A 24,110-nucleotide genomic window follows, 5' to 3' on the forward strand; every position below is an offset into this window, starting at 1 on the left:
GTTAATAAAGTGAGCCCGAAGGGATTTGAACCCCCAACCTTCCGATCTGGAGTCGGACGCGCTACCGTTGCGCCACAAGCCCTCATCTCGCTTTTAAATTTTATATTTATATGACAAACATAGTATTAAATACCCACAATTTTGATTTTAATCACAATTAATTGTATATTTATAATGAAATTGAGCCCTGAAATAATCTCAAAGGGGTACCATATTTTATGTCCTACGGGAGATCGCACTTTATCACTGAGGGGTTTGTTTAGGTGTTTAATTTTTGCTTAGGCCAGAGAATCTCCGTAATTTCCAATCTTGGGGCCACAAATGACGATTATGATTCTCTAGATCTTTCAAACAATGATATAATAAAGTTGGAAAATTTTCCGCTACTAACCAGGCTAAAAACTTTGGTAATTTTTTTAGTTTGATAATTATATTTTAGATTGTTGCCGGAAATCGTATTTCTAAAATAGCCAATGATATTTCACAATGTCTTCCAAACTTATCTTCCTTGGTTTTGACCAATAATTCTGTACGTTTTAATTTTTTGACATGGAATATTCAGATTACGAGCGTTTCACAACTTGACCCCCTCTTTGAATGTATCTTACACATTTATTCATGTATTTTAGGTAAAAGTTTAGAAAGGCTCGCCCTACTCGACAATCATGTAGTTGCGTATGTTTCTTCCATTATATTATATTATTTTAGTGTTCCTCACTTCAGGGAGTATCTAATTCACAAGATTCCCTCTTTGAAGTATTTAAATTTTACCAAGATTACCCAAAAGGAGCGGGAGGAATCCAACGCTCTCTTTAATTCTGACAAGAGAGACAAACTGTTGGCTGAAATGGGTTTGTCCTTTGTTATTCATTGAAATTCAGGATACACACTGGAGAATAACTTAAATGAAGAACAATGATTTAGTTTTGTAAATTTATTCTTTTATACAATCACGCTTGGAAAATTGCCAGATTGTAAAATTGTTTAGATTAAATGTTTTAAAGATGATTTCTTTAATTTTTGTACATGTTAATATTTTAATTTATAATGCTTTTTAAAATTTTATTAAATTTGATCTCGCTTTCCAGTTGTTTTCGTAATTTTATATCCGATGATGATTTTTGTACACATCAAGCTAATATTTCTGTAAATTATCCAAAGCCCAGCTCATATGCTGATTTTTCAGTAAATTTATTTGAAAAGGCTGAAATAGAAGCCGTAAATCCCAGGATTCCTTTCCGGAAACGCAAGCCGCCTCCCGTTTACATCCTTGATGACCCTTTATCTGATTTTAGGATAAAAAATTTTGGAAAGACCAGAAATTCCATACCTTTAAACTTAACTTCCTTGCCAATTGTCCAAATAGAGCATCAAGATAAGAATAAGCTTGTTCCTTTCAAGGATGGAAGGGAGATTCTTTCATTTTACGCTAATAAATTGACCTCATTTCTGTCAAATTACAGAGAATGGTCTGAAGCTTATGATCCTGAACCAGACGATTTCGAGGAACTTGAGATTTACAACCCACTCAAACCTAACAGCTACTATGCCGTAGTTTTCTACTGCGCATGGCAGTCTGAATCTATCGCACTTTTTAAGGCAGTGAGGCAACTTTTGGGCAACTATTACTTCAAACGAGATCCTCCAATAACTCACGAGAAAAAAAGAGAAACTTTGGAAGAACTCCAGGCGCGGTATGAGAGACGAGAAAAGCTGAGAAAAGAGTACGAGAAGGAGGTTGAAAAGGCCAAAAAAATGAACCTACCACCCCCTCCTGAGCCTAACTATGACAATATTCAACCAGTTAAATTCATTTTAACAATTTCAGACTTGGAACAGACTCTCAAAATCTTGGATTTTTCTCATAAGAAGTACGACTTTAACTGGTGGATGCCCATGTTTGGTCAGATAATGTACAACAGGGTAGTTGACAGAGCATTTAACGAGCTTTACAACACCAGTTACAAGAATGTGAAATCAGCTGAGGAAAGAAAAAAATACAGACTGTTGGACAAGGAGAGGATTATAAAAATTGATAAAATAGACGATAATAGGCCTGTGAACCTGAACTTTGTCTTTGTTAGGCTTGCCAACTCGATGATGTTGTCAAATTCAAAGAGGGGGTTGAAGCGTCACAAGAATTTTATCCAGTGCCATGAGAAGGAGTTTAGATATAACGAGATAATGCTCCGTCTTCTAATAGAGCAGGAACTTTACTACGAGAATATGCCCGTAATTCAGCTTTTCAAATGTGTTCGGCCTGAAAACTCACTTCCCTTTGTCTATGGATCCAAGACTAACCAGGCTATTCCATTTAACAGTCACTTGACATTTTACAAGAAGAACCCATTTGAAATATCACAACACGTTAATTATGGTCTTCCAGTTCTCCGGAAGTGCAATCACTTGTCAATTTCAGACGATTTTACTCACCTAGGTAACTTCATGGACCTCACATCACTGAAGCCGGTTGACTCTTTCGACCTACTGTTTCAGTCTGATTTAGACTTTTTGGATCTTTTCACCAAGACTAGGGACATGAGCAAGGACGACATGGCTTTCATTGAGCCTGTTTTCCACTCACTCTCACTTATGTACAAATTCCAACTCATGAAAATAGTCCAAGCAAGACCCAAGAAAGAGGAATATGTAATCTTAAACCCTTAATGCTATTAATATATATATATATATACATGTGAGTTAGTATAGTATATTATGGTGATAGGTATGATGGCATTGCCAATCTGTACAGTATAACTTTGACTGTTTCATGAACGTTTGAAACTGAATTGTACAGTTTGAGGTTTAACTTTTCCTGAAATGAGTACTTTACAAGTTTCCTTACTAAAATCTCTTCCATTACCTTCGCCAATTTGGGTTCTGACGACGAGAGCCTGTCGCTAACCAAATGGACGAAGTGGTCGAAAAAGTTAAAGTAGTCGAGTTCCACAGCGTCCAGTTCCTGCTTTTTGGCCTCCATTGCAACCGTTCCTGCGAGTTCTCTCAAGGCCACTTTGTAGTTTTCTCTAAAGTTTACTAGCCTTGAATTGACTTCTGAGAACACTGAGTTGACTGCATAAAAGAAGAAGTTTGACAGCAACACGTTATCTGGGAGCGTGAACAGAAACTGTAAAATCACAGGACATGTGAACACGTTGTTTCTTATGAAAAAGTCGAACGATAGTTCCAATCTCTTATGGTCCCTCTCAAACGTCATCACTGTTTGCCACATCACCTTATAGGGCAAACTCTCTTCAAACGGTAATTCAACGGTCTCGAACATCTTCAAAACATCTGAATGAAAGTCCAGCAGCCTGTACAGGTGTGTCATCGACTTACTTCCGAATATCAGCAACGTATCCCAAAACAACATTATCAAATCATCTCTTTTCCAAACCTCTGCATTCTCATCACTCATCAAACTAGCTGATTTTGTATTTGTCAAATTTGTATTCATGTCCTCTTGTAAATTCGTTGTTTCCATACTTGTTACTTGAGAATTGAGCACTACATCCTCATCGGTATGTATAACTTCGTCGTAATCTTTGGTTTCTTTGGTCTCTGAGAACAGGTGTTTTGGTGCCTCCTTTAGGTACGGCTTATTTGTATAGTTGTTAATAAAGGACACTATTCTTCTGTTTCTCAGTTCATTTTCTTCGTCTGCTAGTTTGTTGAAGTGTAACATGTTCAAGAAGAGTAAATGTTCGTAGGGCTTATTCTTGAAATCCTTGGGGACTCCAAGTGCTCTGATTTCCGACTCAAGTTCGCTTGGAGAATATATAAGAAGTCTGTCCATGTAAACAAGCCTTGATACCTTCTCAATTAGTCTAAGGTTATAATTATTTGCGCAGTTATTGGGCTTAAAGAGCGTCTTGAAGAGTCTGCTATTTTTTTGTCTTATCTGGTCCTTCTTAAGCTCATCGCTATTCTCGCCCTCAATATTAATATCGTCTGACGTTGTTCTGATCTTGCAAAACTCCATATTGAACCAGAAACTGCTGATGCTCACTAGCGTGTTCAGCACCCACGAGTCCAGCTTGTCCGTTTCTGCCAGCAGCTGAGTGACGTAGGAGTAGAAGATGTCCTCAGTTTTCTCCTCCAGCGTGCACAGGTTATGCATCACCAAGGTTCCGAAGATCGAGTAGTAGTTGTCGTAGAACTTCGACAAACACAGGTTCAGCAGCACGTCCACTATCCCGTACTCCTTAAACTCCTCGTTCAAAGGTATTGCCAACAGCTGCTGAGCGCACCTCAGTGAATCATCCGAGAACAACTCAAATACGTAATATACATGCTCTTCAAATAACCTACATCATATTACAACTCTATTATTCAATAATTTAACTATAAATATTTTTAATATACACCCTATATCTATTTTAGTACCATTTATCATGTGTTGTCGTTAATTGTGACTTATCAAGTACATAATTGAAATTAAATGTTTTTGGTAAAAGCGGTTTGAAGTTATTGAAGTTCTTAAGGTCCAGGTGTAACACTGAGTTTAAGTTATCTGATGTGACTTTGTTTTCTACAAAATCTGACGAATCTCTGAGCTTTTCCACAATTCCTTTACTCTGGTAAAAGCGGTACGTTGTTGAACTGGTCCAATCATTCTAATCATAAATTATTAGAAAGTATTATTAAATTAAGAATATGTAACCATAATTAACTATATGTAACTGTTGTAAATATAACTAATCTTCTACTTTAAGTAGTGATTTTAGTGCCTGGACTCCTGATGTAAACCTGTCGTCCAAATTTAAATTAACTGTGTCCTTATAATAATACTTGTACAAATAAGGGTTGAACTTTTTACTATTTCCCACACTCGTATTGGTATAGTCTGACAAATCAAGGTTAGGGTTATATTCTAAATCTGAGGTTAGGGAATTCATAAGCTTCATTCTTCTCTCGGAATATTCGAAAAGTTTTTCGCACATTGACGTTATAGTCTCGACGTTTGACATGAATACATCCCTGCTAAACCAGGGAATACTCGCCAGGACCATGTAGTTGAGATTATCGAGTATAATCACCGACTTTACGTAGTCCACGCTACTTTCGTAGAAGAAGTTTTCGACTTCGTTTGCGAGCTTTAAGAGGAGTGTCAAAATTTCAAATACCGAGTTTGAAGTCACGTTAGAGCAGTGCAGTCCTATCAAAAACCTTAACAACAGTACACACCCCGTTCGGTCCCCGTTTGATAGCTTTAATCCTAGGTTATACAGCACCTGCTGGTTTACTGACTCCACCAAATCAGCCTTTCCACTAACTTTCAACAATCCAACCAAACTTGCGTATGCTCCTACAGTCAATTTATTTTATATATAATATAGGCTATTGAATAGATATATAGTCTGATCAAGTTTGTACCTGTCTTGACTGGGAACGATTCGACACATTTTACAAGTGTTGAGGCAATATGTTTATTATATTTATCTGTGGCTAATTTAAGATCTTCTAGAACCGAGAGAATATCCTCCTTTGACGTTGAAAATGAGTCCAACAAAGTTACTAGCTTTGCTTCAATTTGCTTCAGCTCATCATCGTCTGGCTTTAAAACAAGGTTATTGCGATTTGTCTGGTTATTTTGTCTAGAATAAGGTCCAGAACCTCTTGATTCTCTGTGGTTTTGATATCTAAAGTTTCCTCTATGCCTTTGGTATGGCCTTTGTGTTCTAAAATTTCTCCTTTTTGAGCGCAATGGTCCATAATCGAACGATTTTCTATTAAAATCTTCTTCCAATTCTTGGTAATCAATTTCCTTATTAGATTTTCTGTTATTTTGTTGTTCCTCGGGGTCATATTCTTCATTATAGCCCAAATCATCTACGTTTTCGGCAATATCAACTTCCAAAGTATCCATTTTTAAAAATCTAAGAATGTATCAAATATATATTACGAAATTATATTCTCCGATGGCTCCATAGTATTACTATTAAAATGTTTAGTGATTCCAGAAGATTATAAATATGGAATCACGAATAAAACAGGGAATATTTTAATTAAAATTTAATATTACTAAAATTATAAACTACTAAAATTGATTATTGAAATTTGGCATACTTATGGTCTGTTTTTTATATTATTTAACAACACCCCATGGCTGAACATGGAGAAATAAACCATTATATAATTTTATATAATTTTATATTATCTGATTTATTACTGGTTTTACATAACACTTCTGATTTTCCCAGCACCTTTAATTTATTTTATTATTTTTAACTATTTTCAAACACATATTTCCTTTCCTTTCCATTATTTATTATTATATAATTTTCAAAAATACTTTACTGAATTTATCAACTTATATTAAGTAATTATTTTCTCAATTTGCTCACTATTATTCCTTTTCTTCACAATTTTTCACCTCAATTTTCACGATACACATACCATCATATTGTTATTTTATATGTTACTGTATTCATCACACATATATTTATAATTTATAATTGTATCTGTTAAGCATATTGCACATAATATTATATATTGAGTGTAAATTTGAGAACAGTTTAAACCTAAGAATACAACTGAAGTATACAGCTAATTCCAGTTATGAACTCAGAATTTTTATTTGGAATCTCTAAATTTTTTAAAACTTCATTATCGGATAACTATTATATATTATTTAATTTAATAAATAATGTAATAAAATTAATTTAAATAAAATAGAAATGGTTTAAAAATTGAAAAAAATGATCTTAGTTTTGGGAGAATAAGTATAAGCTATGGAGGATCAAGATTTGTGAAATAGCAAACATAAATATCAACAATCAAAAAGCTTAGAATAAATAACTTAATAGTAGAAAGAAGAATGTTTTTAAGGGAACAAAGTAAGAGTAACGGGTTATTATGTGGATGGATATGAATTAAACACATTTGACTACAAAGGGTATAAAACTGTGAAATCTAGTAAATATTATCAAAAATCTAAAATTTGGAAAGGGAAAATTAGAAAATTTAGGAATATCCTTTTTGATTAGAACCTGATTAATTGTAGTGTCACCAGGAAGCGATGGTAGAATATAATTGGAAAATTGATTTTTTGCTTCATTTTCATACCAATTACACGTTATCTAAATGAGTATTTTTGACCTAAAGGTTAAATATGATCCTAGGGCTCAGTTTGCCAGGATTTTCTAAGTTAATTGCTATATTACTATTTCGTTCTTCAAGTGGTTTAATTTGAGAATATTTTAACAAAGTTTGCTTAATCACAGATAAAAGACGCGACGAAATTAGAATCTTTCGTTTTGATAAAATTTCTTTTCATTCACATTGGGAACTGACTCGTTATTTCAATCCTTTTAATATTGGGACCCTTTCACTCTGTTCATTTTAAGGAAACAGATGACCTTTTTTCTCATTGTAACATATCTACTTTTAACCACAGACTATCTCTTATTATAAACTCACATCATGTTCATTCAAACTATTTTATTTGTACAATAAGTTTTTTTAAAAAAATTTTACGAACATTCCTAACAAAACCGTTTCAAACTCATTATCCCACCGACATTTTATTGTCATCTGGTTTACCTGAATTTGGCTAAAATTACAAGTTATTTATATCCCATAATTTCTCTTTATCTTAAAGACGTAAATTATGCATTTTTGAACATTTGCCCCATTTGAGCCTGATTTCTTTTGTTACACACTCATAGCTATCCATCCCAGACATTTTCCGCCTGTTGTGATAATTTTATTATCGGACAAGCCGACGATACATTGATCCATTTTCAGAAAATTACCCCACAAAATAGCACCATAAGACACAGGCCTTGAAAATCAATTTACGCCTTAATTTGAAGAAGTAACACACATCCATTTTGCACACTCTCCAGGATTAAGATCGCATTCGTGTTTAGAACGTACTGAAATAGCATAGACACCTCGGAGTAAGATGCTTTTACATACCTGCACACTGATGCAACAATTGCCGTTATTCATTATCTTTACCCACTAGGTTTATAAAATACACTCATATTATACACCCAGTACTAGTTGATGTAGAATAGCTTAAAAAATATGGAAAAGACCATGACCGAACAAGTTGATAATGAGTCAACAAAAAGTAAGTCAGATGCGCCAGAAAATTCCGTTTACAACCCAGTCGGGACTAAAAAGTCCGACAACCCCGGAATCATAAAACTAGGAATTAATAAAACTACACAAATCGGATCACAAAATTTACTCAATACACACAATAATAATACAAACACTACTAATGGTAATAGAAATACAAATAATACTAAAGCAAATATAAATAATATGAATAGTGATAATAATATGACAAATATTGGTAATGGAGCAGATAATGTAGGACTGGAATCGAGTCTGAAAAATGACAAAGTTGTCACAGAACCAACCCCCAAAAGTGTAAATGATGGAATGAAAGTGAATAATGCAGTATTGAATAGTTTATCTAAGTTTGCACCATGTCCTGTAATTTGTAAACCAAACGCCGTTTCATCAGTTTTAAACAGAAGCTTCTCAGGAAATTCTTGCCCAATCAGTTCTCCGAGAAATTGCAATCACACGACCAACCCAGCCACCACACATAACAGGATTAACTTAGTTGGTAGCAATTCGTTTGGTAGTGAGAGCTCAGTGGATAAAGGCACTGAAAAGATTTCATATTCAAAGTTTTTTGACACATCAGATGAGTCAATAAGCATACTGAAGAAAATGTTCGCTAATAATATGGCGCCTGTTAGTGAGAGTGTGCCTGTGATGGGAGATGAACGGAAGTTTGAGTGGATCCCTAACGATTCGGAAGATCCCACATCATACTCTGAGCCAGGATTTGGTAGGTCACGAGGGCCTAATTGTGATTCTAGTTCGTTAACGGGTGATCTTTCGGGCCTTTTTGAGGACAACTTTGAGGATGAATGTGACGGGTACCTTTTGTCGAGTTATTACAACTACGGCCAGAGTGATTTGGACACTAGGCTTAGAAACCTCTCATCAGTTCACGAGAGCCTGTATACCTCGTCAGAAGTGACAACACTCAGAACACTAGAAAAGTTCCTTCTTAACCTGTTGCAGAAGACGAACCAGTATGGTAATCTCACACCCTTTGGGAAACTTCTAGCCTTCATCAACCTCAGCTACCTCAAAAAACACATTAACATGCTTGAATCGCTATATAATCACCCAGAAATGTCAATCATACGAAAAGCCCTTAATAACAATAGTAATAATCAAGGCCAAATTTCTAAAACACTAAATACATCTGCAGGTGCGTCCACTGTCCCCTCAGAGATACCGACTTATATATTTTAATTTTTTTGGAAATATTTTAGCTTAAATTTAAAATTTAGTAAAATTATGTAATTAAATATCAGTAATAGTATAATGTTTAAGAATTAATGTTTGGAATAGGATTATCAGAAATTAAATTGACGAATGAAGAAGCATTGAATGCATTTACTCAGTTGTTGAACAAAACGAGTAAGGATATAGCGGGGAATGTGCCATCAGTGACCACTAACACTAAGACAAAAACCACTTCCTCTGGAATCAAATACAACAAACAGCGTCTGACGATTGTCGACACGCTCTCGTCAATGTACAAGACTGGTGGAGAGCCTCACTTCCCGCGCTTCGTCTGCGGCTCAATTGACCGCTCTAAAGTAGTTCAGTCGGAGACTATTAGCATACCCTTTGATAAATCAGAACGACATAATATACACGTACAATTCGAGAAATTCGACCCCAAAGATTCAATCATGTGGCCGAAACTTAACACACTATCACAGACCATCACAGAAAGTATTTTCCCCACACATACATATTCTTACATCATTGTATATAGTGGTTAAAAATGAGTTTAGGAACGAGTGTGCAAGTGGCACCGTTGAAGTATGGGAGTTTGATGGGTTGGAAGGCGGGAACAGTGGCCTCTATCTCATCAGGACAATTGATGATACGAGTGCCAAACGAGCAGAAGGAAAGAATGTATCTATTGCGGAACTTCATCCCGCCAAACGTGCCTGTTGTCAAGCTCGAGAAGGGGTACTGGCGCCTTCTGCCCAGGGAACTGGACGTCAACACCGACCTCTACGTAGGCTCCTGCCTCTCACTGCTTAACTTGGCTGAAAACGATGAGTCGATTGACGTTGTCGTTGTAAATCTCTTTTTCTCACAAGAAAACTCACCTATCGCACCCATTAAACCACCCTACGATGAGACAAATTTCTATTCGAACCCGAATGATACTGGTAATAATAGATAAATATATTTATTACCATATAATACTATAATAACTTTATAGAAAATAACAAGAAACACCCGGAAAATTCAAGTGATCATGATGATAAGGGAAAATGTTTAGAAAACAATAAGGATGGTAATAACTCCAATGAAAACGCAAACGAGGAGAAGTTAAAGAGTTCAATTGGTACTTGCCGTTGTGAAGGATATAGTTTAAGAATATTTGAGGGTAAATATGTTGGAGTACCAGATCGAATTTTAGTACACAGTTTACATGATAAGAAGGAACATGAGGTGAAAGTGAGCGAGTTGCGAGGCTTTAAGCTTAACTACGACGTCCAGGCACACTTTGACGGTACAAGCGTAAATGGCCAGTTCCCAAATGGAGTGTGGGTAGTTCCAAGAAATATTTCGTTCCTGGGCAATTCTCTAGTTACTAAGGATTCAACAAGGCCAGGTTATGCCTGGCTTTTCAGGCCCGATTACTGTCTAATGATTTTCCCATTCAGTCGTACGGTTGACGTGCTACAGGATCTCTGCAGACTCATTCCATTTCTCCACCCAGAACTTAACTATTTGGCACTTTGTGCCGGGCTTTGGTCACTCAGAAATAACCCAGAGATTAGAGATCGTGAGTCCGTTTCCTATACCCGAAGCCAAAAGGCTGCAATTCGAGACCTCACCTCAAATGACGTAGTAAACGAAGTGTGCGCCGACGTACTCCGATGCCCATTCTCACTAATCCGCAGACTCTACGCCTGTTTCCCAGTCTTCAGCCTCTGGATTGCACTTGACCTTTACGACTCAGAAAATGATCCTGATCCAACAATTCCAACTTGTATTACAACTATTCCACCCACATACTGTGAGAAGTGCAATGGAATCCGTTTCAAGAAAACTGGAATCACAAAGATCGTTCCAAACAAGTTCAACAATCTTTTCAAATCCATTACCACAAATACTGTTAATACTAGTAGTACTACTACTACTAATAATGTAGCTAATACTAAGGAGACTGACACAACTACTAATAGTAATAATACCGTCACTAATAACACAGATACAAATAATAACACTAATACTGATGAACAATTAAAGGTTGTTAAAGGTGATGCTACAGATGAGAATAGTGTTAGTATTGAAAGGATACCGGTATTGACGGATTTGGAGCGAGTGGAGGATATGGTGAAGAGGTTTGAGTCATTAGCCAATTCTCGTTGGAGGATGACTCGGGAGTTCACAGCATCCTATAGTTTAGATGACGAGATTTCGATGCTGACGACTTCCCCGCAGACCTCTGCCCGCACGAACTCGGAGTTCATCTTGCAGCTGGCAGGCCTGATGAGTAACGTGAAAAGAGGAAAGGACGCACAGGTTGACCCGAACCTAGTCTTCAAGCTGTACCAACTAGCAGAAGAATGTGCTTCAACCACAGAAGGAGCACTTCTTACAGGCTGGTCATCATACATACTCTCATACCCCAAAGAAGACAATAATATCCAGAATATTCACTCTAGAACTCAAAATAAGCCAAAGGATTTACTACAGGGGTTAGGTGCCATGAGTGCCATTAGCAGTCCTGGAATATGTCCTCTAAATTCCTTTAAATCCAGTAATTCTCCCTCCCTCTCACTTAACTCACCCTCAATCTTAAACTCGCCCTCTATCTCACTTAACTCACCTTTCATATCATTGAATTCGCCTTGCATCCACATTAACTCACCCAAGAATAAGACCAACCTTTCTTCTCTCACCTGTCCAATTAAAAACTCGGTTCACAACATTGCTGGTAATACCCCTTGTCCATTTACTGGCAACCTTGTTAATAACGTGCCTAGTACTCAGTTTAACAGTAGCCTGGCTAATGATGTTAATTTGATGAAGGCAGGATGTCCCATCAGAAGCTGCCCCGTAGATTTAACAAGCAATTATACACAATTGCTGGCAAACAATCCAATACTAACTGACCTATCAAACATGTATAAACGTAAAAGAGAAGCTGATATTAATAGAAAGGACAGTGACTTGGGAGAAAGATTCATTGACATTACCCGTAAATTTAGTGCAATTAATAGAAAAGATAGTGAAATGAGGAGGAATAGTGATATGAGTCGCAGAGCTGAGGATGGTAGAGTTGGAATCAAGTATCAGAAAGGAATGAATATACAGCTAGGGCTCCAGGTGAAGCAACAGGAATTAGCTGCCAGGAAGGCTAAAACACCCGAAAAGGAAGTGGAATTCATTGATGACCCGCACGACTTCTGCAAGTTCAACGACCTCCCCAAGAGAAGGTCCTACATCTCATCAATCAAGTGGGACGAAGACCTCGAAGTTTAACACTAATTTTTTTACTTTCCAACCTTCACAATATTTACTTAAGATTTATTTTATTATTAGGTTTTCTTTAATTTTAAACTACAATAATTATCCAAGTACACTATTTACACATTTTATGGTGTTTCTACTACTCATAAAAAGAGTTAATGGGAATTTTTGGCATGATAGATGGGTTTGTTACACAAATTTAATGTGTTTGAAGTGAATATTGGTGGAGTCAGGTGGATTCGGCACTGGGCAAAGAAGAAGAGCGTTAAAAGTACCCATTACTTGATTGGTGACGGAGATTCTTCACTTTACAGACCAGTTGTCCCAGGGAGTATTTTGGCCAACGGCAGAAAACTTCCAAATAGGAAAACTAAACCCAGAGAATTTCGACTCTGCGCTACTTCTTCTGGCAAATTTGCACTTGTTCAGCCTTACCCGCCAAACGTTAATCCTACCCTTGCTCCTTTTCCGAAAAACGTATCGGGAAGTGGAAATGACTTGAACAAATTGGGTCATTTTAAATTTGTGCAAAAATACAAGGGCGTGGAGTACGTCTCTCTCAAGCGGATGGTGCCTTACCCAAGGGGCAGGTACGCTTACACATTTGACACGGACCGAATTTTTCCCACACAAAAATCTAAGTAACTTTTTGTAAAATATTGACAAAAATTTTGTATAATATTTAAGCGATGATACGGTCGACAATCGCACCGAAACTAGCCCGGAACCTCAAACTCGTCGGCGAGGTTGACACACTGTCCAAGATCCACGACAAAACCAAAACTCTCACGCTCTCCATTTGTAATCACAGTGAACGCCCTGAAGACCATGAATTTCCTCACAAGAATCCATTTCGGGACAAGAAACCTACACACTTTAAGGACACGAATAAGCCTAAGCTCGGAGTACAGTATCTCTGCAACACAACACTTGACGTTATGTATAATAAAACCAGCTTCAACGTTTTACAATCACAAACCAATTCTCTTCTACAAGTAACCCATACATAAAACTATTTTATACATTTATTCACTAATAAGTTATTCATAATGTATATAATTAATTGGTTATTGGCAACTAGAAAATTTACAGGCTTCGAGCAACTTTAAGATTGATGAATTATTACTGTTATTATGTCCATATGCAATATACGCTGATTCTTATAGTCGCTGGTTCAGGGTTAGGCATTCCGAATTTAGTGCAGCTTTGCGAGTTTATAATCGTCACTTGCTCTCAACAGTTTCTGACATGTCAATTGAGCAGGTTTACTTCATGATCGTCCTGTTTACTAAGCTTAGCAAACGCTACGAGCAGTACGCCCTGACGGACCTTTCCCTGCTTTCATGCCTCATTTCAAAGCTTATATTCTTCGCAGAGAACATACCAAAACCCACTGAGACCAAGTCAAATAATCTTGAGAAGAACCGCTTCTCTGCGGAGATGAGATCCTACAACTCAACGCTCCAGACCGTCTACAACTGCTACTTCCCCTACTTCAGGATGATTTACACAAGCCTCGACCGCCCAAGAACTTACACTGAATACCTCACGAAATCCTCTTTACATTTACAACAACTTATACACTCACACCTACAACAACATAGCATAAATGGTAGATTAGGTGAGATTACTAATTACTTCAACGAATTGGTAAAATCACTTAACAAATTGGCTGATCATAATCACTTAAAACTGACTACCATAACATACCTGATAAGGATTTTGAGTAACTCAGGACTCTGTGACAGTAGGCTAGTTAATAAATTGGCAATTTCATTACATTCACTAACGGTGCATTTATACGTTTTGACGGAACCAACTGAGAATCTTGATAAACAATCAGATGAACCAGTTGAGGATCACTCAGTGTTGCAAAATCTGTTCACTGAAGTTTTGGATAATTTGAGTTTAAGTGACATTTCAATGTGTTTGGAAAGTTTGGAGAAAACCCGCCACATCAATGAGAGTCTTCTGACTCTCTTCATACCTTACGTGGTAAACGGACTTAAAAATGCTCAGACGAAAGATTTAGTTATCCTTATGAACCAACTCACCAAGCTCAACTTCTTCCACTGGCCGGTCTGGCTTCTCATGGCCAGAGGCATTAATGTGAGCAAGTTGGCCCAAATTAAGGACCTAAACTTATTAACTGAGTTCTACTCCTCACTTGCGATCCAGAACACTTACTTGAACAGTGCCAGTATTAGCCGAATCAATGGGCTTAAATTTGTCCACATCACTGATTTGGAGAGTGAGAGTAAGGACAAGGAAGTTGGAGTTGCTGAGATATTGAACAAGATGTACGGCTTGGAGGGGAGTATGGAATCGTTATTGAATTCCTACGTAAAGCTGATGAGAGATTTGGATAACTATTTTAAAGTTGGAGCTGTTGGAACTTTGGGGAATAGCCTGACTCTGGAAACTCTGACCAAAAATAAATTCAGACAAATTAATCTATAATTTATCAACACACTAATATACTTTTACCAATTCTATTATAAATAAATAAATATATAAAAATTGTAATCAACAACAGATTAGGTATCTAGAACACCGATATTGACGAGATGAGGGATTTCACAGGCTAGCCAGGGAGCGAGCTGAATTGGTAAGAAAGTGTTAAAACTTACGCCTAGTGCGAGGCCGTGTGCGATACCATACTTCGGGGCGTTCTTCTGCCAAAGTGGAAGGAAATGAGCATCCAAACAAATGCGACCGCCTCTATACATCTTCGCAGTTTTGCCCTCCAGTGATCTTATTATTATATCAAATGGAGCATTGGGATATGCTGCCGGTATCTAATCACACTTTATACTCATAAAATTACTATAATAACTACCACACATATAAATATATAATGAAAGTATAGTAATATAAGTTTATAGTAGTAGACAGTTATGTAGTATACATATGTGTAAAAAGTGAGTAACCTCAAGTTCTAATTGGAATTTATAAGTTTTCATGTTGTGAACATACCAACATTCTCCAAACCAGCTAAAAAATGAGATACAGAGTAAAAACTACCATGTTCCGTTATCGTTACAGTCGAGTGTAAACCATTCGGTGTTGTTTTGTTTATTTTCCTCAACGTATTGTATCAAAGCTGCAAATTCCTCGTTTAGTCTCGTCTCCCAGTCCTCTGGGTTGTCAAATGGGCCTGTGTTAGTTTTACATAGGGGGATTCCTTCCACTGACAAGTGGCTCAAACCACTTGACATTGTTTCTTCCTCTTCCTCTGTTAATTTATTTTTTTCAAAATTTCAAAATGATTTTAAACTAATTAATTTCTTTATTATTGGGTTTAATTTCTATTTTTCAAAATATTTCTTCTCCCCTTCTTATCCCCTTATTCCCCCAAAATCAACACAATTAATTTATCCATAATTTTTCTTAAACTATCACTTAAACTACAATTTAATAAGTTATAACTAAGACTAGATTAAAATAAATTTTAAAATTAATTAATCAGTAATGTGTAGATTAAATTGTAGATTATAGTTTTGAGGGTTAGAGTGTATGTTTTCGTTGAGTAATTTGTAGGAACGGATAAACATATGCAAGTGCTTGTTGTAGGCTCGGTATTGACCTAGCTCCCGTGAACGTTATGTTGCCTGAAGAGTACACTGTCACTGAGACCACCTCTTCCTTTGATTGTTTTAGCTGTGTTTCTGGCTTCTTTAACCCCTCTTCAGTTTTCTCCAAATCTTTCAGGTTCTGGTCCACTCTCGTCCAAACAGTTTCACCCTTTAGCATTTTCCTCTTCTTTTTCACCAATTTCGGAACCAAACTGTGTACCTATAACATTTTTTATCTACCATGGGATTATCTAACTAACAATACTATGATATAAAATAGTTTAATTGGGTAAATAAAAGGTGAATGATTTGTGTAAATGACAAATTTAGTGAAATGACTAGGAATAGGGGAATCATCAGCCGTGACACACCTTTCTATTATCCTTGATAGTTGAATCAACAAATCGATGAATACCAATTTTAGAAGCTTTATACTTATAACTTTTGGCTCTAGGAGTAGCGTTAGGCACAACAAAGGCATCAACAATTTCTTCTTCCTCTTCTTCCAACTCTTCCATTTCAGGCTTTGACTCGGACTCCTGAGTCGGTTCAGCATACTTTGAGCTGAAGTTGAACATGTTTAGTATGTTAATGAGTGAGTAGAAAGTCTGAGGAGAGTTGATTGGAACCCTAACCCTGACACCTGAGAACCTGTGCGGGTCATAAATAGAGTCCTTGCATGCCTTGTGGAACAATGGCAAAACGATCTTATGAGGGTATGCGTAGACAGCAAGAATGTTTGAGCATACGATATTACGTACTCTTGCCTTCCCGTTAACACGTCTTCTAAGTGCTCTGCACACCTTCTCCAGGGCCACAGCAGCTGTCAGTAAACTTCTGGCTCCAGTCAAAGCAATCTTCCCGTTCGAAAATACCGATATCTTCACCGATGTATATTCTACTCATTATACACAGCCTAACTATATACAGTATAATTAACTAAAATAACAAAAAATATAACTAGTTTTAATAGTAGAAACTAAATGAGTATTAGTCTATGGATTGAGTTTATAAATGGTATGAGTAGAGCTGATGGATCATTACCATTATTAAAGCTTGTTATATGAATTGGACAATCAGAATCCTGATGGAAACTGTTCATTATGTATGGAATCCTTGTAACCTTGGTTGCCTCAATGACTTTAATATCTGAAATGGACTCAAACTCCTCGGAAAATGCGAGTCGCAGGGAGGCGTCAAGAGCCTTCCGAACCCGCACATCAAGCCTTATGCAATTGAACTCAGTTGGGTCATACACAGAGTTCCCAAATTTATTCAAAGAGTCGGCAAGGTTCAAATTCACTCCCGTGTCAGCCACTACAGTCATGTTGTGAACTATTAGGGAGTTTTTAGAAATTTGCGATAAATCCTCGAAATCCTCAAATTGAGCTTCTTCTTCATTTTTACATACTTCTTCACTTTGAGAAGTTGACATTAATTCTTATGATTCTATTCTATCATTTTTTAAATTCGTTCCATCATAAAATTAAAATAGCCTTTTAAAATCAAAAAATTATCATAAAATCTAATATATAATCAAAAATTTTAATATAATATTATAAAATTGAAAAATATAATACAATTTAATATATTAATACAAAATTAAGTGAATATAGTGTAACAATGTACGAGAGATGGAATCAGGCTTATGGTGTTAGAAATGAGGACAGATGATGTCGTCGAGTTTACATTTGATGAAGTAGTCAAGGCTGAACTTGCAGCCACAGCGGTGGTCAATGATTTGGTTCGTATTGTAGTAGTACGTCCTCGTCCTATCTGATCTCTTAGGACTCTCAATCTATTCACATAACTATCCACCAATACTATACTAATAACTATATATAAAACTTTTAACTAGTGGCAATACATATATCTTATTATATATAAATGTGTAAAGGGGAATAACTACTTAGAATTGTACTTGAGACTTCCTTCGTAGTCTTGCCTCCGAGAACATTTCCTCGATTTTCAACTTTGCGATTTCTACCCTCAACTTCTTTTCAGCCAGTTCCTTATTCTTTCCTTGAGATCTATAGTATTTTCCACTCCCAGTAAGGTTATACATTTAATCATAAACAATTAATTTAGTGGTAAAAAATGGTGAATCAAGTCAGCTAGAAGTACTAAATACCACAGTAAATAACTGTATAACTATATCCGATGGAGCAAGCTCCGTAACTCGATACCTCTCTTCGCTACATTCAATTTTAATTCCAGTTGGTTTGTGATATAATGAAACAGAAGTTTCAACCTAAAGAAAAATTCAACTAAAATGTTTACTTTGTTGACGTTTTGACCTCCTGGGCCACTGGCGCGGCAAGTCTTCCACTCAATATCCGAGGGATTCAACTCAACCTCCTCCACTAACTTATCAAAGTTATTCATATCGTTTCCCTTCACCATATCACTAGGTAATACTGCTACAGTTGCCGTTGATGAATGCATCCTCCCCTATCATATTAATAATGTTCTAGTTTCTATATTATTTTAGTAAATAATTTCTAATATTTGGATAAAAGTTGATTAATCTTCAATAATAAGTGTGTAAATTATTTCCTAGATGACTAGTTTAAATATTAATAATTACGGATTTTTCAGTAATTGGAACTCTTTTAACTTGATGTACACCGCCTTCTCTTAGAAATCTATCCTCCAATCCCTCAGTACTATATAAACAAAATCATACTGCTATATAATACTATGACTAGGAAATAGTATTAAAAAATACTTTGGGTTAAAATTATAATCTTCTCCGGTAATATTTAGAATAATAGTATTTCCAAGCTAAATCAGTTATTTAGAGTAGTGTGGAACCATACCTTTTGTTCATCAACTTTACAATCCTTCCTTGAACAGTACTTTCTATAAGTCTAACACATTTATTAATAATATAATTAAGCATATGATATCTAAACAATACTAACTAGCTTAATGGTATCTATTATGTATAACTGTGTAAATGTGTGATAAAAAGATACTTTGGCGAGTTCTGATGCCCAGATGAGCGCCTCTTTGCCACCAACTCCGGGCCTTATTTCCACGGAAACTCTCGAAGAATCCAACCCGAACCATGTTTTACCACTGAAATTCTTTAAGTTTTTACTACCATTCAGGAGGAAGAAAAATTTTTTCAGTTTTCTTCCAACACACTTTGAGAAGATATTATTTTCCTCTAATTTTTTTTGCGATGGGTTAAATTCACCAATTTTACCTCCAAAATTTTTAATATCCCCAAAATAAAAGCTATTTTGGGGAAATTTGTAGCTTTTAAGGAAATTTAGCGAATCAGCACATTTTACGATAATTAACAGGAAACTAACAAATATAAAATTATAATACATTACAAGTAAGAAAATTATGTAAGTTGTCCAATGATGAAATGGACGAGCGCAACTTCATTATAAATCTTTCTGGCCTGTCCGAAGGAGCCGTTTATGGGTTCCACATGGTACAAAATCCCGTGGTGTGTTTTGTCCTCTTCATCCTCAGAAATGTCATTTTCTGTGTTTGTTTGGGCTGTTTTGGCCTTTTCAACTTGGGACTGACTAATTTTTAGGGTGTCAACTGTATCTTCTGTGATGTTTGATGACTTTTGCAAGTGTACTCTGGCTTTGATACTCTTTATAGTTCTAAGCCTGTAGTTGAAGTCGCTGGTCAAGATTAGTGGAACTGCTCTGCACTCACATGAAATACCTGCATCAATCAGTTTGTTGGCGATTGAGGTAGCAACTGGGAGCAGTTTTGCAGTCTGGCAAGTTATCACCACGTCAACAGTATCGGAAACTGTAGGTGTGACAGTAAACCCCTCAACACCTGCACTATGTTTTACCGAAAGCTTGATTAAATCGTCCAAAAAGTACTGCAAATCAAAGTGCACAACTTTAGATACGTTTGAGGGTTCTAGAAATGACAAATTAGTTCCATAGCAGCCACCGGTCATCACCAAGTTTTTGCGGTCATCCACCACAAATAGGTGGAAAAACGGGAAGTTGGTATTAAACTCGCAAACCTCAGTGTAGTATACTCCCAAAACACACTCTATACAACAGTATGAATCGAGTGACAACTTCCTCAACATGATCGCGAACTCTATCATATATAACATTCTCTTGAAATATTTCTCAAACTCATTTATCCCTTGAATTTCAATATTACTTTCAAATTCTTTATCTCCATTATGGTTTGTAATTTCTGAGCTAAAATTTGTATTTTCACCATTTAAATTGTTGGATTCAATACTAAAATCAGTTTCTAATTGTGCCAATTGTTGATAAAGAGTTTTAAAATCGTTTTGATATATTTTGGGGATTTTGGAGTTTAGAACATGATAGTGTAGTTTTTTGAGCCCCAAAATGATGTTAAAACGGCCTGAAAGTAAGTCCACCAAACCCTTTAACTGGCCAATTTTATCTATGGAATACTCCTCCAGTAACACGTTGAAGGTATACTCATTAATATCAGTTGACTGGAGTTTGAGGAATATTTCAGAAGCCACTTCGGCCTTCGTTTCCAAAACTATGCACAAAAAGTCAACTATTAAGGGCTGAAATGTGATTGTTAAAAACGTTTCTAACGAAAAATTAAGTGATAATACCGACTGGATTGCGATTAAAATGAGATCAACCTGCGTGGAAACCATCAGAATACAGTTGTCGTCAAGTTCTTTGTAGTCAAGTGACTTTTTACCTGCGGACTTTGTAAATCCTGAATCACCTTCTATCTTCATTGTAATTGAGAATACGCACTCCGTGACACAGTTTTCTTCATTAAAAACATCTCCTACTGAGAACTGTTTCACACCAATTCCGCTATCATCTCCAGAATACAACTCAAATGACTTCAACAAAGACTGTCTAATGCTTCCTCCAACTGAGAATACTGTATTACTTTCATCAATTCCCAATAGCATATCATTCTACACACATTTAAACATCTTATTTTTCATTTTTAATAATAAATTTATCTAAATAAATAATAATAAAAGTCGTTATAGGTATAGAATTACGTTGTCTGGTGTTTTGACTTGAAGTGGTAATGGTGGTCGTATGATAACACCTCTTGATCTCATGAACCTTTCAAGTGTGCCAATGATATATGAGTTATGTGTCATGGTTTCGAGCGTGGAGTCATGTTTGTATTTTGATACGTCTGATTTCCAATCCCTATTCATGAGGAACTTGAGTGCATCTAGTGACTCTTCGGAGTGAGGGTTTTCTAGTTTCCTAAGGTACTGTTTGTACATATAAATGTCAACCACTGGTGGCACAAGAGTCTCTCTGAGCAATTCTACTGCTGTTGGTCTCCTCTCACGGGTCAACAGACGCTTCAGGGTGGTGATTATGATTGAGGGAGTGGTTTGAATGAAGTAGTCTGGGAATGTTTGCATGCCAATTACACGGGAAAGTAACTCGTGAAGAGCACTTTCCTCAATCGGTGGGTGCCACATGCTGAAGATTATCAACCCTAGAGCAAACATGTCCTCCTGAACTGCCGCCATCTGGTCCAAATTATGTTCAAACTCCAAGTGATCCAACTCGCTTGATTTTATACTCGACAACACACTACTCATTCCCGCCATTCCATTGTTCAATAAACTACCTTTTAACTCATTACTCAGTAATAATAATGAGTTTTCCAAATTAAAACTAGTACCATCAATATTATTAATAGCATTAGTATTAGTAATGTTAAGATTATCGTATTCTATGGAATAAAGTCTGGAATGAATATCAGAATTGAAATTGGATAGGGTGGTGGATGTCAGATTATAGTTTGAGGGATGTGAGAGGTATAGCTGATTTTTGAGGTCCCTTTTGTACTTTTTACAGTCACAAAACTTGCGATTGCACTCGTTTTCAAGTGTTAGCAGCTTCCTTGCGAGACCTGTGATTCCAAACTCTGAGACTTTCAGTCCTCTTCCAGTCCCGTATAGGTTATTGTGGACGTAAATGTTGTCCAGTGAGAGGCTCTGGTGGTGTACATTATTTTGGTGCAAATATGCCAAAACGTCTAACAATTGGCGAATGAAAAGCCAAATTAGTTTCTCATCTTTACAGAGAGCGTTGTTCTCAATCTCATACCTCAAGGTATGGCAGTTTATGTTCTGTGCCTGAACATACAAATTACGCTCAGTCACAATCTCATGTAAATAATGCTCACCAAGCTCAGGGAAATACTTCAACAATAATATCAACAACTCGTTCCACCCACTTTCGACAGAACTACCACTATTAACAGTATCAACTTGGTCAATTATATTAGTATTAGTGTTAGTATTGTATAGAGAAGAGAATGAGCTGGATTTAAGGAATGTATCAATTTTATTGATGAAGTAGTTGGATATGTTTGGTTCAGGTTTCTTTTCCAGCCAAGACTGGTAATATCGGCAGAGGCTGTTATGTTCAAGTTTCGACAGGTGTGAGACTCTCGAAATGATTTCATTCAAGATCATTCTTTGTTTTACTCTAAAAACGTGCAACGAACTATTCATATTTACTTCTGATAGGTTTGTATATGGGCATAAAGAGGGCAGATGAAACGCCTTTATATAGTACAAATTCTGGTCCAAAACGTGCTTTACACTGAGGAGGCTGGATGCAATACTCGAGTTTACCGTTTCAACTGATGTAAAATCTCTCTGGAATCTGAAATATGTATCTCCAGTGTACTCAAGTAAAAGCTTCTTTATTAATTTTAAATTAACAACAGTCTCAAGTGTAAAATACAACTCAATGTTGGTCACTGAGTGTATTTTCTGATCTTCAGACTCTTTACTTCTTATACTACTCTGGGAACGAATTTCAGAAATCACAGCTCTGGATGTTTGTTTCTTAGTTGAACCACCCTTATTAACAGCTTTAGTTTCCTTTTCTCTCTCCAAATCTGACGAAATCTCTTGGTTTTCCTCCAAATTCTCGTACCAAATTGGCGCCTGGACTATCGATTGGATTGACCAAATTGGAAACTCAATATCCTTATGCTGTTTATTCACTCCCACCACCAAATTATCAACACTTTCTTCCAACATATTCTCAGAATTTGTATATCCAGTCTTATTAAGATCAGTATTAGTGTCATTATTAGTATTGGTGACAGAAGAATTGGAAGAGTTTGAGGATTCTGAAGAGTCTGAAGAAACGCTTTTGTAATCTTGTGTAAATTCTCTCGCGGTGGAATCTTCGAATAGGATTTCACGGTCTGAGTTAACTTTTGCCAAAAAATCAATCAGAAAAATGCTGATTTCAAACAGGCAGTGTTGTCCAGCAAGTCTATTAATTTCCTTCGTGAGGTTAACTTTTAGTTTTTTCTTCAAGTCGTTATGCATAGAAATTGTCATTTTCAAGACTATGAACGGGGGCTTATTAGGGTATAGCTTCGGGAAAGTCACATCGACAAGTGAGTAGACGGAGTTTGAAAGTTCAGTCGGAATAAAAGGTGAGATTTTGAAGCAGAAACGGAGTAGTTCAGAGCGAACTGCGCCCTTAATTGCACTTTCATTCACCTTAATGTTGGTCAGAAACTTGGAATTTTCCAGCAAAGAAGTATAGGCACACTCTGACATACAATCGTGCGGGAACTTATCAGGACGTAAACCTCCATAATTAAGAATCTTAACAGGGTAGTATATGCAGTGGAGGGAGTAAATCTCTTCGATCTGAGCTCCCTGATTATTCTTCAAAATATCCATCAACTCCCTATTTTTCTCATTTTACTCCCCAAACTTTGATTAAAAACTGTCAATTGGCCAGAATTAGCATATTTTAGTGATTTATATTGTTAAATGTGGAGTGGCTGAGAAAATGAAAAGTTGAAAAAATTAATAATTATAATACAAAATGAAGTATGTAAAATGAAGTTAAATAAATTGAAAATATCATACAAAAGTAATTATAAATTATAATTACACATATTCTTAACCCAAGTCAGGAATCATTAAAAGTTAATTATGTAAATAATTGAGTGATAAATTGTAAAAGTTTATAAAATTGA

At 36.3% G+C, this 24,110-nt stretch overlaps 8 protein-coding genes across 8 annotated transcripts, besides 2 other annotated features; 3 read left to right on the top strand and 5 right to left on the bottom strand.

The window, feature by feature from the left end:
• Nucleotides 1-10: 10 nt before the first annotated feature.
• Nucleotides 11-82, top strand: a tRNA.
• A 965-nt stretch (nt 83-1,047) lies between these two features.
• Nucleotides 1,048-1,098: a sequence feature (Signal peptide predicted for TA20790 by SignalP 2.0 HMM (Signal peptide probability 0.660, signal anchor probability 0.000) with cleavage site probability 0.462 between residues 17 and 18).
• Nucleotides 1,048-2,667, top strand: TA20790 (uncharacterized protein; the record flags this gene model as incomplete). The annotated part of the gene is made up of 1 exon (XM_949226.1): nt 1,048-2,667. The coding sequence occupies one exon, from the start codon at nt 1,048-1,050 to the stop codon at nt 2,665-2,667; it is 1,620 nt and encodes a 539-aa protein (XP_954319.1).
• Nucleotides 2,668-2,713: 46 nt separating this feature from the next.
• TA20795 (uncharacterized protein) lies at nt 2,714-5,869 on the bottom strand (the record flags this gene model as incomplete). Its single annotated transcript, XM_949227.1, has 4 exons — nt 2,714-4,307; nt 4,387-4,616; nt 4,710-5,308; nt 5,377-5,869. The coding sequence occupies 4 exons, from the start codon at nt 5,867-5,869 to the stop codon at nt 2,714-2,716; spliced, it is 2,916 nt and encodes a 971-aa protein (XP_954320.1).
• A 2,165-nt stretch (nt 5,870-8,034) lies between these two features.
• Nucleotides 8,035-13,191, top strand: TA20800 (uncharacterized protein; the record flags this gene model as incomplete). Its single annotated transcript, XM_949228.1, has 5 exons — nt 8,035-9,247; nt 9,391-9,780; nt 9,843-10,229; nt 10,283-12,552; nt 12,727-13,191. The coding sequence occupies 5 exons, from the start codon at nt 8,035-8,037 to the stop codon at nt 13,189-13,191; spliced, it is 4,725 nt and encodes a 1,574-aa protein (XP_954321.1).
• A 44-nt stretch (nt 13,192-13,235) lies between these two features.
• TA20805 (uncharacterized protein) lies at nt 13,236-15,006 on the top strand (the record flags this gene model as incomplete). Its single annotated transcript, XM_949229.1, has 2 exons — nt 13,236-13,541; nt 13,639-15,006. The coding sequence occupies 2 exons, from the start codon at nt 13,236-13,238 to the stop codon at nt 15,004-15,006; spliced, it is 1,674 nt and encodes a 557-aa protein (XP_954322.1).
• Nucleotides 15,007-15,083: 77 nt separating this feature from the next.
• Nucleotides 15,084-15,764, bottom strand: TA20810 (protein CGI-126, putative; the record flags this gene model as incomplete). Its single annotated transcript, XM_949230.1, has 4 exons — nt 15,084-15,146; nt 15,177-15,344; nt 15,477-15,540; nt 15,571-15,764. 4 exons carry the CDS (start codon nt 15,762-15,764, stop codon nt 15,084-15,086), a joined length of 489 nt encoding a protein of 162 aa, XP_954323.1.
• Nucleotides 15,765-16,053: 289 nt separating this feature from the next.
• On the bottom strand, nt 16,054-17,556 carry TA20815 (tata box binding protein, putative; the record flags this gene model as incomplete). Its single annotated transcript, XM_949231.1, has 3 exons — nt 16,054-16,341; nt 16,493-17,019; nt 17,166-17,556. 3 exons carry the CDS (start codon nt 17,554-17,556, stop codon nt 16,054-16,056), a joined length of 1,206 nt encoding a protein of 401 aa, XP_954324.1.
• A 675-nt stretch (nt 17,557-18,231) lies between these two features.
• TA20820 (peptide chain release factor 1, mitochondrial precursor, putative) lies at nt 18,232-19,193 on the bottom strand (the record flags this gene model as incomplete). Its single annotated transcript, XM_949232.1, has 5 exons — nt 18,232-18,372; nt 18,402-18,572; nt 18,709-18,787; nt 18,941-19,040; nt 19,100-19,193. The coding sequence occupies 5 exons, from the start codon at nt 19,191-19,193 to the stop codon at nt 18,232-18,234; spliced, it is 585 nt and encodes a 194-aa protein (XP_954325.1).
• A 283-nt stretch (nt 19,194-19,476) lies between these two features.
• Nucleotides 19,477-23,808, bottom strand: TA20825 (serine-threonine protein kinase, putative; the record flags this gene model as incomplete). The annotated part of the gene is made up of 2 exons (XM_949233.1): nt 19,477-21,036; nt 21,127-23,808. The coding sequence occupies 2 exons, from the start codon at nt 23,806-23,808 to the stop codon at nt 19,477-19,479; spliced, it is 4,242 nt and encodes a 1,413-aa protein (XP_954326.1).
• Nucleotides 23,809-24,110: the final 302 nt, after the last annotated feature.

The sequence above is a fragment of the Theileria annulata genome, chromosome 1 (assembly GCF_000003225.4).
Source record: "Theileria annulata chromosome 1, complete sequence, *** SEQUENCING IN PROGRESS ***".
Lineage (NCBI taxonomy): Eukaryota > Apicomplexa > Aconoidasida > Piroplasmida > Theileriidae > Theileria > Theileria annulata.